Source organism: Pongo pygmaeus, chromosome 6 (assembly GCF_028885625.2).
Source record: "Pongo pygmaeus isolate AG05252 chromosome 6, NHGRI_mPonPyg2-v2.0_pri, whole genome shotgun sequence".
NCBI classification, from domain to species: Eukaryota; Metazoa; Chordata; class Mammalia; order Primates; family Hominidae; genus Pongo; species Pongo pygmaeus.
The window spans coordinates 6,935,879-6,949,882 of record NC_072379.2 but is presented as its reverse complement, the minus strand read 5'-3'; the positions used below and the strand labels follow the sequence as shown (position 1 = coordinate 6,949,882).

Genomic DNA, 14,004 nt, shown 5'->3' with positions numbered 1-14,004 from the left:
TTTCTTTTTTTTTTGAAACAGAGTCTCGTTCTGTCACCCAGGCTACAGTGCAATGGCACAATCTTGGCTCACTGCAACCTCCACCTCCCGGGTTCAAGTGATTCTTCTGCCTCAGCCTCCTGAGTAGCTGAGATTACAGGTGCACCACCATGCCCAGCTAATTTTTGTATTTTTAGTAGAGACAGAGTTTCACCATGCTGGTCAGGCTGGTCTCGAACTCCTGACCTCATCATCTGCCCGCCCTGGCCTCCCAAAGTGCTGGGATTACAGGCGTGAGCCACTGCGCTCGGTTTAACCATCCCACTTTCTAAAGATAACATTAATTATTCATTCATCCAACTCTCCGGAGAAGACATCAGTTGCTACTATTAACAATTTAAATGGAATATATCCTTCTAGACCCTCGTCTCTATATATAATTTTTTTTAATTTTAAAAAACAAAAATGGAATCTTAATTCTCCATTCTGTCATCACTATTAAGTGATGACAGGTCTGAAAGACGTTTTCAGACCTGTACACATAGATCTACTTCATTATTATTTCTTTTTTTTTTTCTTTTAAGACGGAGTCTCACTCTCTGTTGCCCAGGCTGGACTGCAGTGGCGCAACCTTGGCTCACTGCAACCTGCACCTCCCAGGTTCGAGCGATTCTCCTGCCTCAGCCTCTGGAGTAGCTGGGACTACAGGCATGCACCGCCAAGCCCAGCTAATTTTTTTATTTTTAGTAGACATGAGGTTTCACCATGTTGGCCACGCTGATCTCTAACTCCTGACCTCAAGTGATCCACCTGCCTCAGCCTCCCAAAGTGCTGGGATTACAGGCGTGAGCCACCGCACCCAGCCTACTTCATTCTTTTTAATGGCCACATAGGAATTCATTGCATGGATGTACCATAATTTGTCTGACAAATCCCCTATTAAAGGACATTTCAGTTGTTTCCAATTTCAATAGTGCACTCAAAGCTGCAACAAATACTTCTGTGCATAAACCTACTCATCTGTGGGTGTATTTCTGTGAAACAGACGCTAGAGGTAGAACTACATATGTACTTTTTGATGGGAAATCTGTGAAAAGTCACACTCCCACCAATGGTGTCTAAGAGCACCTTTTTGCCAATGCTGGATATCAATCCTTCTCATCTTTGCCAGGCCCACCACTGGGTCCTTTGCTGGGTGGCTTCAACATCTAATGTCATTAAATACTAACTTAGTCAATCTGGACAAAAGAAAGACACCACTCCAACCTTCACACGAGAAACTGACACTCATTCTCAGTCCCACACAATTAAACCCAGTGAAAACGGATTTTCCGCAGTATCAGCGCGGTGACTACAAGAAATGGCTCTGTTAAAGCAGCCATGGACGTTTTCTGGTTCTCACCTGGTGGGCTGAGCTGAAGATGAAAGGAGCTGTAATGTAATCCCAGCACTGTGGGAAGACAAGGTGGGCAGATCATTTGAGGTTGGGAGTTGAAGACCAGCCTGGCCAACATGGTGAAACCCCATTTTTACTAAAAACAAAAAATTTAGCCAGGCGTGGTGGTAGGCACCTGTACTCCCAGCTACTTGGGAAACGAAGGCAGAAGAATCGCTTGAACCCGGGAGGCAGAGGTTGCAGTGAGCTGAGATCGTGCCAGTGCACTCCAGCCTGGGTGAAAGAGCGAGACTCTGTCTCAAAAAAAAAAAACAAGGAGCTGATAATTGTTGTTTCTTTCCATATGTGCTCCAGGAAGACCCAGTCCCATGCCACCATGTTTGTCACCATCACAATCAACCACAGGGGACAGTTTGGTGAACTGTGAGACCTCCACATGACGTGGATTACTGAGCCCACATTTCCTATGGTGAGGGGCTCCACACAGAGCTCAGATCCAAGTCATAACCAAACCAATCCCCAAATCCTATCTTTCAGGGTCTGTTTCCTGGTACCGATTCCATATCAGGCAGAGTGCAATCAATCAAGAGACAAAAACCACACCAGTGATTTTAACAGGGACTTTTTTTTTTTTTAAGACAGGGTCTTGCTCTGTCACCCAGGCTGGAGTGCAATGGTGCAATCTCAGCTCACCACAAACTCTGCCTCCCGGGTTCAAGCAATTCTCCTGCCTCAGCCTCCCGAGTAGCTGGGATTACAGGCATGCACCACCATATCCCACTAATTTTGCATTTTTAGTAGAGACAAAGTTTCTCCACGTTGGTCAGGCTGGTCTCGAACTCCCGACCTCAGGTGATCCACCCGCCTCAGCCTCCCAAAGTGCTGGGATTACAGGCGTGAGCCACCGTGCCCGGCAGAAAAGGAACTCTTGTAAGAGTCCCGTACCCACTCAGGCTGACTTTCAGACCTCCTTGGAGCAGGAGTGGCCGCAGCCTGCTGGATGGACAGAAGCTGCCGGAGTGAGTGATGACGCGGGAACTCCTGCACCGCAGGAGGGAAGGAAAAGAACATCCCAGAAGCATCCCAGACACCAGCACAAATACCACCTCCCTTGGCGCCAATCCCAGGCTCTCCCGGGAATTGTCTGAATATGACCTGGTTCCCAGTACATAGATAATCTGTTCAAAAGCTGGTGCTGGCCTAAGAGACCCAAGTCTTCCATGTGTTTGGAGTCTATGTCCTGCCACAGAGAACAGGATCTGGCCAGGCGCAGATGCTAGAATTACAACTGCACACTACCGTGCCCAGCCAATTTTACTGTAGAGACGAGGTCTCCCTATGTTGTCCAGGCTGGTCTTGAACTCCTGGGCTCAAGTGATCCTCCCTCCTTGGCTTGGCCTCCCAAAGTGCTGGGATTACAGGCGTGATGAGCCACCACACCCAGCCTCAAAATACTCTTAAGTAAAAACTTTACCTGGCCGGATGCGGTGGCTCACACCTGTAATACCAGCACTTTGGGAGGCCAAGGTGGCTGGATCACCTGAAGTCAGGAGTTCGAGACTAGTCTGGCCAACATGGTGAAACCCTGTTTCCACCAAAAATACAAAAATTAGCCAGGCATGGTGGCGTGCACCTGTAATCCCAGCTACTCAGGAGGCTTAGGCAGGAGAAACGCTTGAACCCGGGAGGTGGAGGCTGCAGTGAGCCAAGATCGTGCCACTGCATTCCAGCCCACACAACAGAGTGAGATTCTGTCTCAAAAAAATAAAAAATAAAAATAAAAATTTAAAATAAAAAGTAAAAAGTTAAAACTTTACCTTATCTCTTTTCTTAGTTCATCTTCGGCTGCTTGATTTTCTCCAGGACAAATCTTTGCCCTAAACTTCCTGTAATTCTGGTCACCTTCACTTTGCTGTGCTTCATGATGTAACTGCTTTATTCGTTTAGCTAAAGAACTCATAGAAAAGTCCAGGGAAACAACTATCTTATTAATTTTAACAGCTACGTCAACCTGAGAGGTTGACACGTTCTGAGTATTTACTAACTTTTGACGAATGTCAGAATTGGAAAGAATTTCTTCTTTTTTAAAACGCTTTGTTTGGGGATGCGAGATTAGTTGGCTGAGGCAAAACTCGAAATTTACATCTGGTATCTTCCGGGTTTGAATGGCAGTCCACATCTGAAAAAGAGTCGTCAGTTTCAGGCGCTTTCTCCAGCGAGTCCCCATGTTCCTGCGAGCCCCTGTCCCCTGGGGAGCTGGCCGCACACTCGCTGCTGCAGTGACTGTCTGTGTCTGGGATGCTGAACCCCTCAGAATCCACGGAAGTGCTGCCGTGCCCCGAGTCCTTCTCCACCTCCGATCTCTCCGTAGGGTCACTGGGTCCCTGACTGGAACTCGCTGCTTCTTTCTGAGGTCTCAGGACACCTCTGTCAGAGATGGCATCTGAAGTGCAAGAAGATGGCATACTCCTTTTCTGTCCTAGAGGGCTCCTTCTTGGTTCTGGAGTCTTTGGGCTGTGAGGCTTGTTCTCTGTTGTGTGATGAAGAGAAAAGGCCTCTCGCAGTCTGGAAATGGACACGCCCCTTTTTTCTTCTTAATGAAGGGCAATGATCCTGCTTTTCTACCACGGGCTTTTCCAAATCCACTGCATGCATTTTTATTAAGTTACCTAAGCAAACGTGGACGGAGAAGAGGGTCAGGGACTATCCTGAAATGGTGAGAGGACGTGCTTATGTGAACAGATACTTCACAAAAGAGGAGATCCACATGCTAATTACACAGATGAACACGGTTCAATGTTCAAAATAAAACTATAGTATGGGCCAGGTGTGGTGGCTCACACCTGTTATCCCAGCACTTTAGGAGGCCAAGGCAGGTGGATCACATGAGGCTAGGAGTTCAAGACCAGTCTGGACAACATGGCAAAACCCTGTTTCTACTGAAAATACAAAAATTAGCCGGGTGTGGTGGGGCACATCTGTAATCCCAGCTACTTGGGAAGCTGAGGCATGAGACTCCCTTTAGCCCGGGAGGCAGAGGTTGCAGTGAGCCAAGATGCCACCACTGCTCTCCAGCCTGGGTGACAGAGCGAGATGCTGTCTCAAAAAAAAATAAAAATAAAAATAAAAACAACACAATATGATGTGGCCATATACTCACCAGAATGCGTAAAATTAAAAAAACAACAAATGATCACAAAGATCAGGATCAAGTGGAATGCTTGAATACCTCTTGTAGGAATGAACCTGGTACAGCCGGTTTGAAAAGTTATCGGGGAATACCTCCTAAATCTGAATGTATGCACACCTGCAACCCAGCATAGCTACGCCTATCAGAAGTGCCTATTGGCTGGGCACAGTGGCTCACGCCCGTAATCCTAGTCCTTTGAGGTCAGGAGTTCAAGACCAGCCTGACCAACATGCTGAAACCTCGTCTCTACTAAAAATACAAAAAAAATTAGCAGGGCATAGTGGAATGCACTTATAATCCCAGCTACTAGGAAGAATGAGAATGAGGCAGGAGAATCACTTGAACCTGGAAGGCGGGGATTGCAGTGAGCCAAGATCACTCCACTGCACTCCAGCCTGGGTGACAGAGTGAGACTCCCTCTCAAAAAAAAAAAAAAAGAAGTGTCTATCTCTATGCTCGTCAAAAGACGTGGATGAGGATGTTCATGACAGCATTCTTCATTATAGCCCCAAACTCGAAACAATTCAAATATTCACAAATTATGATATCTGACTATAATGGAACACCGTAGAGCGAACAAATAAATGAATTTTGCCGCATGACTTGGGTGAATCTCACAAACAAAATAATGAGAAAGAAACAAATCACAGAAAAGGACAGACTGAATAACTTCAAATTAAAAACAGATTAAACTACAGTTTTGGTTTTTGTTTGTCTGTCTGTTTTTCTGAGACAGAGTCTTGCTCTGTCACCCAGGCTGGAGTGCAGTGGCATGATCTCAGCTCACTGTAAGCTCCGCCTCTTGGGTTCACACCATTCTCCGGCCTCAGCCTCCCGATTAGCTGGGACTACAGGCACCCACCACCACGCCCGGCTAATTTTTTATATTTTTAGTAGAGACGGGGTTTCGCCATGTTGGTAAGGTCTTAAACTCCTGACCTTAACTTATCCGTTCACCTCAGCCTCCCAAAATGCTGGGATTACAGGGCGTGGACGGTGAAACCCTGAGTAAGACCCCGTCTCAAAAAAAAAAAAGCTTACATGACCATAAATTGTTGTCTCATTCCAGTCATAGCAGAGCTGTATAATTTATTTTATTCTTTCAGGCACTGGTCACTAGTTGTACTGAAATGCCAATGGAACTTACCTGAATCAACAGAAATGTTAAGAGCAACAAATGGATACTGCTGTCGATTATATACGTGGTAGACCTCATTCACAAGTCTGGAGACCTGCACAAAATACAAGGAGTAGAAAACAATAAATGACAAATGTTCCCGGCCCCCCACATTCTAACAACATACTGTTCTAACCAACCAGCATGTTCTTAGAAGGGGATACTTGTTTTGTTTGAGACAAGGTCTCACCTTGTCACAGGCTGGAGTGTAGTGGAGCAATCATGGCTCACTGCAGCCTCAATCTCCCAGGCTCAAGTGATCCTCCTGCCTCAGCCTGCCATGTAGCTTGGACTACAGGCAGGATTTTTTTTTCTTTTTTTTTTTGAGATGGAGTCTCGCTCTTGTTACCCAGACTGGAGTATAATGGCGCGATCTTGGCGCAGCACAACCTCCGCCTCCGGGGCTCAAGTGATTATCCTGACTCAGCCTCCAGAGTAGCTGGGATTACAGGCACACGCCACCACGACCAGATAATTTTTGTATTTTTAGTAGAGACAGGGTTTCACCACGTTGGCCAGGCTGGTCTTGAACTCCTGACTTCAGCTGATCCGCCTGCCTCAGGCTCCCAAAGTGCTAGGATTATAGGTGTGAGCCACTACACCTGGCCTAAGGATATATTTTTTAACAGCTTTATTGAGATATGACTAACATGGAATAAACTACACATATTTAAAGTGTGCAATTTCATAAGTTTTGACATATACACAAACACCTGTGAAACTATCCCCACAATCAAGATAATGAATATATCCATCACCAAAAGTTTCCTCACAACTCTCAAAGTGTTATTTCTCGGCAGGGCGCGGTGGCTCACGCCTGAAATCCCAGCGCTTTGGGAAGCCGAGGCGGGCAGATCACAAGGTCAGGAGATTGAGACCATCCTGGCTAACACAGCCAAACCCCGTCTCTACTAAAAAAAATACAAAAAAATGAGCTGGGCATGGTGGCGGGTGCCTGTAGTCCCAGCTACTCAGGAGGCTGAGTCAGGAGAATGGCGTGAACCCAGGAGACGGAGCTTGCAGTGAGCCAAGATCGCGCCACTGTACTCCAGCCTGGGCGACACAGCGAGACCCCGGAAAAAAAATAAAATAAAGTGTTATTTGTGTAATCATAGATTCCTAAAACTGAATCTTTTTCCAACCTAAAGCTGCTCTCCGAGAAATTCTAGTGAAATGCGGGCACAGCTTAAATGTTCGTAAAACACATTCAATGTACATAGAAAAGTATTCATGACATTAAAATGTCATTAGAAATAAACCAAAATATCACATTATTAATAGTTATAATTAATAATTATTAATCCATCACTCTATAGGTTAAAAAATTTAGAAGTTCAACCACATCTGGCAGATTACAAGCAAACTCTAAAGCATCATTGAAAAACAGGGGCCGGGAGCAGTGGCTCACGCCTGTAATCCCAGCACTTTGGGAGGCCGAGGCAGGTGGATTGCCTGAGCTCAGGAGTTCTTGACCAGCCCAGGAAACACAGTGAAACCCCATCTCTACTCAAATACAAAAAATTAGCCAGGCATGGCAGCATGCACCTGTAATCCCAGCTACTCGGGAGGCTGAGGCAGGAGAATTGCTTGAACCTGGGAGATGGAGGGTGCAGTGAGCCGAGATCATGTCACTGCACTCCAGCCTGGGCAACAGAGCGAGACTCCATCTCAAAAAAAAAAAAAAAAGAAAAACAGAAAGTATTACTGAGGTACAATGTTGTGTTACTAAGATACAAACTCAAAAAACCCATGTAATCATATCAAGATGATCAGTTTAAATTTGAGGCAGAAGTAATCTGAGCCCTTATTTTCCTAGGAAAATAGAAAGAAGAGAAAATATAGAAATCTATAGAAAATATAGAAACCATGTAATCAGTCTATACTGAAAGGTGATACAGAATATTATAAAATGTTTAGTTTCTTCAAATAGTTTTAGTTTTTACAATAATATACTGGTAATTAATGTTTATATATTTATGTGTATATATACACACAACATATATAATGTATATAAACACATACAAACACATTCATGTATATGCAATTTAAAAAACTATAAAAACTGTACACAGAGGCCGGGCGCTGTGGCTCACGCCTGATAAACCCGTAAGTTGAAAATACTGTATGTCAAAAATGCCTTTGTGATAACCTAACCTACTGAATGTCCTATCTCAGCCTTGCCTCAGAATACTTACATTAGTCTATAGGCAAAATAACACAATACCTATTTTATAATAAAATATTGAATATCTTCTGTAATTGATTGAATACTATACTGAAAAACAATGGTTACGTAGGTACTTGAAGTATGGTATCTACAGCAAAAATAACCTTTGCAACAAGGTAAAGTAGTAGAAAAATACTTTTTTTTTTTTTTGAGACACAGTCTCGCTCTGTCACCCAGGCTGGAGTGCAGTGGCACAATCTCGGCTCACTGCAAGCTCCGTCTCCCAGGTTCAAGTGATCCCTCTGCCTCAGCTCCCATGTAGCTGGGATTACAGGCGTAGGCCACCACGCCTGGCTATTTTTTGTATTTTAGTAGAGACGGGGTTTTGTCATGTTGGCCAGGCTGGTCTCGAACTCCTGGCCTCAGGCAATCTACCCACCTCCGCCTCCCAAAGTGCTGGAATTACAGGTATGAGCCACTGCACCCGGCCAGAAGAGTCTTCAGTTGAAACATGTTAAGCTGGGGGCCATCTGCAATAGACTTCTGTAAATGCCCAAAATTAGATAATGTTAAAGCCATGTTTCTCAAAGTCCCGAGTTCCATGTAAACTGCCTATTAGCAGAAAAAAAGTTATCGATTAAAAGTCAAAGGCATAAAGAACAAACTAATACAAAAAAATGTTAAATACCTTTGCTGGGTCACAAGGCCGCCGGTTGATAAAGAAAAACTGTCTGTCTGTTGAACTCCTTCCAACTCCATGCGTGCATTGTGAAATGAAACCTGAGATGCTATTCAACATTAATATGGTAAGGGCAGGATTCCAGAGTGAAAGGGATTAGAAATACGATCACATGGCACATTCTTCTTTTTTTTTTGAGATGGAGTTTCACTCTTATGGCCCAGGCTGGAGTGCAATGGCATGATCTTGGCTCGCTGCAACCTCTGCCTCCCAGGTTGAAGCGATTCTCCTGCCTCAGCCTCCAGAGTAGCTGGGATTACAGGCATGCGCCACCACATCTGGCTAATTTTTTTGTATTTTTAGTAGAGATGGAGTTTCACTACATTGGTCAGGCTGGTTTCGAACCCCTGACCTTGTGATCCACCCGCATCGGCCTCCCAAAGTACTGGGATTACAGGTGTGAGCCACCGCGCCTGGCCAACATGACACATTCTTAAAATGAAATGAAAACAAAACACCAGGTGACATGCTGATAAGGATCACTATTGCAGTTCATGGGTATCTGTGCTCCAAATCTTGATGAGTCATCAAAGAACCAGACCTTCTGGAATGCTCTAAAGCTCCTACAGTCAACCAATGCACCACAGGTGATGCAGTGGGTCCAAAACTGATGTGTTGCAGCTCTCCTTATCCTTCCTGATACATCCTCAGCCTCCATAAGAGGAGTGGGTCTCGCTTCAAATGCATTCTCAGAACCTCCGTGCTGCCGCCCCTGGTTTGTCAATGAAGTCTAACCACTTGTACTCAGGACTTTGCCCACATTCCCTCCCCTTTCAAAATCTCCCGGGTAGGAAGCTTATATCTCATGTCTTGGTAAAGCGCTTGCTTCACATGAGACCCACCCCAGGGATACCAGCATTTCCAGAAGAACACCACCTTCACATAAAGACATAAAGCTCCATGTTTACAATTTCAGGCATAAGCCAAAAGCAAGTAGAGGAAGAATAAGAAATATAGATCTAAAAGCAAAAAACAAACAAAAAGAAATATAGATCTTAGGCTGGGTGCGGTGGCTCATGCCTATAATCCCAGAGCCTTGGGAGGCCAAGGTGGGTGGATCACCTGAGGTCAGGAGTTCAAGACCAGCCTGGGCAACATGGTGAAACCCCATCTCCACTAAAAATACAAAAAATCAGCCGGGCATGGTGGTGAACACCTGTAGTCCCAGCTTCTCGGGAGGCTGAGGCAGGATAATGGCGGGAACCCAGGAGGCGGAGCTTGCACTGAGCCAGGATCGTGCCACTGCACTGCAGCCTGGGCGACACAGCGAGACTCCATCTCAAAAAAAAAAAAAAATATATATATATATATATATAGAGAGAGAGAGAGAGAGAGAGAGAGAGAGACAGAGACAGAGACAGAGAGAGAGAATGAGATTTACAGGACCAATCCTATTTATGGAAGTGTCTATTTTCTTATACTAAAACTAATGACACTGAACTGCCTTCATCAGATGCCAGAAAAGTCAAAATCATTTAAAATGATAAAATAATTTAAAAGTTGGTCTAACTAAACAGAGCCTTAAAGAAGACTAACTCAATAGAAAACCACCTGACATATACCAGTTACTCAGAACATGGTTTGAATTAAGTAACTGAGTCCTTTGTATAAATCATCTTTCTTAGCATGGCTCACAGTTTTATAAAGGACATAAAAGACTATTATCCCTAGCCAGGCATGGTGGCTCATGCCTATAATCCCAGCACTTTGGGACGCCAAGGTGGGCGGATCCTCTGAGGTCAGGAGTTCAAGACCAGCGTGGCCAACATGGAGGAAACCCCGTCTCTACTAAAAATATAAAATTAGCCGGGTGTGGTGGCGCATGCCTGTAATCCCAGCTAGTCAGGAGCCTGAGGCAGGAGAATTGCTTGAACTCAGGAGGCAGAGGTTGCAGTGAGCCAAGATAGCACCATTGCACTCCAGCCTGGGCAACAGAGACTCCGTCTCTTAAAAAAAAAAAAAAAAAGACATGAAACTATTAGCCCTAAAATCACTATCTTTAAAAAAAAAATAAAACTCTCAAGATAAAATGTTCAATTGTAGTTCTCTTGCCAGCAATCTACTTATTAAAAAAGATTATGCAGAGCATCTGAACAGCTCAAACCATACTCTTCACACACAGAGTCACTAGGGGGCAGCTGAACAAAAGGAATGAGGCTTTGCAACTAAAACAAACAAAAAAATTTACAGTTAATTCCTAATAAAGACAGAGTGGACTTATTTGTTTTCTTTCCTAGTCAAGCTATCCACATTATGAGCATAAAAAAATTAAAAAATTCTTTTTTTTGTTTTGTTTTTTGAGACAGGGTCTCCCTCTATTGCCCAGGCTGGAGTGCAATGGCTCAATCATACCTCACTGCAGCGTCAAACTTGTCGGTTCAAGCAATCCTCCTGCCTCAGCCTGCCGAGTGAGCAGCTGGGACTACATTAACATTCATTAACATCAATATTACGTATATATACAAATATAAATATTACACCCTAATATGCAGTAGTACGTATGATACATATGTGACATATGTATTTCAATTACACAAGCACATATATACAGTTTGCATGTACACACACACACACACACACACACACACACACACTTATGCCTCAGTCTTCTTGGTCCAAAAGTCAGGATTTTACTTAACAGGGAAAAACTACATACCTTCCCACTAAGATCAAAAACAAGGTAGTAATAAAATGCTCATTATCTACACTTAGAGAAGAGAAAACAATTAGAAGACTATAACTAAGAAAAAGTAAAAGTGCTCAGGCACGGTGGCTCATGCCTGTAATCCCAACACTTTGGGAGGCCGAGGCGGGCAGATCACCTGAGGTCAGGTGTTCAAGACCAGCCTGGTCAACATGGTGAAACCCCATCTCTACTAAAAATAAAAAAAAAAAAATTAGTTGTATTATTAAGATCAACTTACCCTACCTAGGGTAAGGTCAGTTACCCTAAGTTACTTTATAAATATGCAATCCCAATAAAAATATCAAAAAGCTTTTTCCTGGAACTAGATAAGCTGACACTACAGTTCATATGTAGTGGAAGAAAATCAAAAACAGCTCAGGGAAAAACACCATTTGGACATGGATAAAACTGGATCCAGGCCAGGTGCGGTGGCTCATGCCTGTAATCCCAGCACTCTGGAAAGCTGAGGCAGAAGGATTGCTTGAGGCCAGGAGTTTGAGACAAGCCTTGGCAACATAGCAAGACCCTATCTCTACAAAGAAAAAAATATATATATTAGAAAAAATATATAGAGAGAGACATGAGGACTTCTGCCCTCAGTTGTGATAAACTAACAGGTACCGGATATAACCTCCAACCTGAAATGGCACATAACAAAGAACAGCAACAACAACAAAATCAAAAACAGAAAGAAAAATAAAACGGAGAACATATATGAAGCAATGGTTTCTTTGTTGTTTTTGTTTTTGTTTTTGTTTTGAGACAAAGTCTCGCTCTTGTCTTCTAGGCTGGAGTGCAATGGCACAATCTCGGCTCACTGCAACCTCCGTCTCCCAGGTTCCAGCGATTCTCCTGCCTCAGCCTCCTGAGTAGCTGGGATTACAGGCATGCACCAGCACGCCCAGCTAAGTTTTGTATTTTTAGTAGAGACGGGGTTTCACTGTTGGTCAGGCTGGTCTCGAACTCCTGACCTTGTGATCCGCCCGCCTCGGCCTCCCAAAGTGCTGTGATTACAGGTATGAGCCACGACGCCCGGGCTGAAGCAATAGTTTTCAAGGCACTGATTATCAGGCAGTAGACTTATCTATGAGTGACGGGAAATAAACAAGGTGAACCAATCAACTTCTGCCTTGAGCGTTTCCAGGCCACAGAGCAGGGAAGAAGAACAGAGGCAGATGTGAGGAGAAAGGGCTGCGAGACGGGAAAATGGGCAGGAAATTACAACCCGTAAGGAAGAAAAGAATCAGTCCATCAAAACTGGCCCAGAATTGACACAGAGTTTACAACCCGCACAGAGCACTGAGAGAGTTTATCATTCTATTCCACATGTTCAAAAAAATTCAGACAGGTAAGATGTAAAAAAGACCCACGCTAACCTTCTACAGATAGAAACTACAATATCTGAGATGAAAATTATACTGGACAAGATTAACAGCATCGTGGAAAAAAGAGATTAGTGAATATAAAGACAGCAACAGAAGTTACATAAAATGAAACAGAGAAAAAAGAATTAAAAGCAAATAAAGAGCAACAGTGTGTTGTGGGAAAATTTCACGTGGCCTAATATACAGGCAACAAGAATCAATGGACAGGAGGTGGTGGGTATTTGAAGAAATAATGATAAAAATGTTCCCAAAGTGATGACACCATAAACCCAAGATCCAAGAAGTTCAATGATCCCCAAAATAGAAAAAAAAATGATACCATGACATATTGCAATCAAATTGCCCAAAACTAGTGATAAAAAGTTTGCAACAATAAGTGGGGAAAGACAAAAAGACATGTTATATATAGGGGAACAAAGATGAGTATGAGATCAGATTTCTCTTAGAAAAAAATGTAAGCAGGAAGACGATAGAGAAACATATTTAAAGCACTGTGGAGAAAAATATAGCAAAGACACCTTTAAAAGCAAAGACACAATGAAGACATTTGCAGACATACAATAATTCACCATCAACTAGAAGAAATGTTAAAGAAAGTCCTTCAGGCAGAAGTAAAATGACCGCAAATAAAAATTTAGATTTACACAAAGGAATGAAGAGTACCAGACATGGTAACTGTGTATTTTCTCTCATTACTGAAATCTCTTTAAAAGATAACCGGGCTGGGTATGGTGGCTCACACCTGTAATCCCAGCACTTTGGGAGGCTGAGACAGATGGGTCACCTGAGATCAGAAGTTCAAGACCAGCCTGGCCAACATGGCGAAATCTCGTCTCTACTAAAAATACAAAAATTAGCCAGGCATGGTGGTGGGTGTCTGTAATCCCAGCTACCCAGGAGGTTGAGGCAGGAGAATCACTTGAACCCAGGAGGCAGAGGTTGCAGCGAGCCCAGATCGCACCCCTGCACTCCAGCCTGCGGGACAGAGTGAGACTCTGTCTCAAAATAAATAAATAAATAAATAAATAAATAAAAGATAACTGTTTAATTAACAACAACGTAATAGATTGTGTGTGGCACTGATACCACCTGTAAAAATAAAATGAACAACGTTGTAAAGACCAAGAGGAGAGAAATGGAAATATCCTATGTAAACTTCTCTTACTCTAAGAAAAATGGTATATTACTTAAGAATAAACTTGATAATTAAAGTTGCATACTATAAATTCTAACTCACTAATATAACAAAACAGTGTGATAGCTAAAAACTCAACAAAAGATATAA

General features: G+C 43.4%; 1 protein-coding gene across 1 annotated transcript in view; it reads right to left on the bottom strand.

Moving 5' to 3' along the window:
* LOC129040831 (protein PMS2CL-like) overlaps positions 1-14,004 on the bottom strand; it is a 29,169-nt gene that overhangs the window by 8,549 nt on the left and 6,616 nt on the right. The window contains 4 exon segments of the mRNA XM_063668102.1: positions 3,193-3,471; positions 3,473-3,970; positions 3,972-4,044; positions 5,713-5,797. Of these exon segments, the coding sequence (XP_063524172.1) occupies positions 3,193-3,471; positions 3,473-3,970; positions 3,972-4,044; positions 5,713-5,797 (935 nt within the window).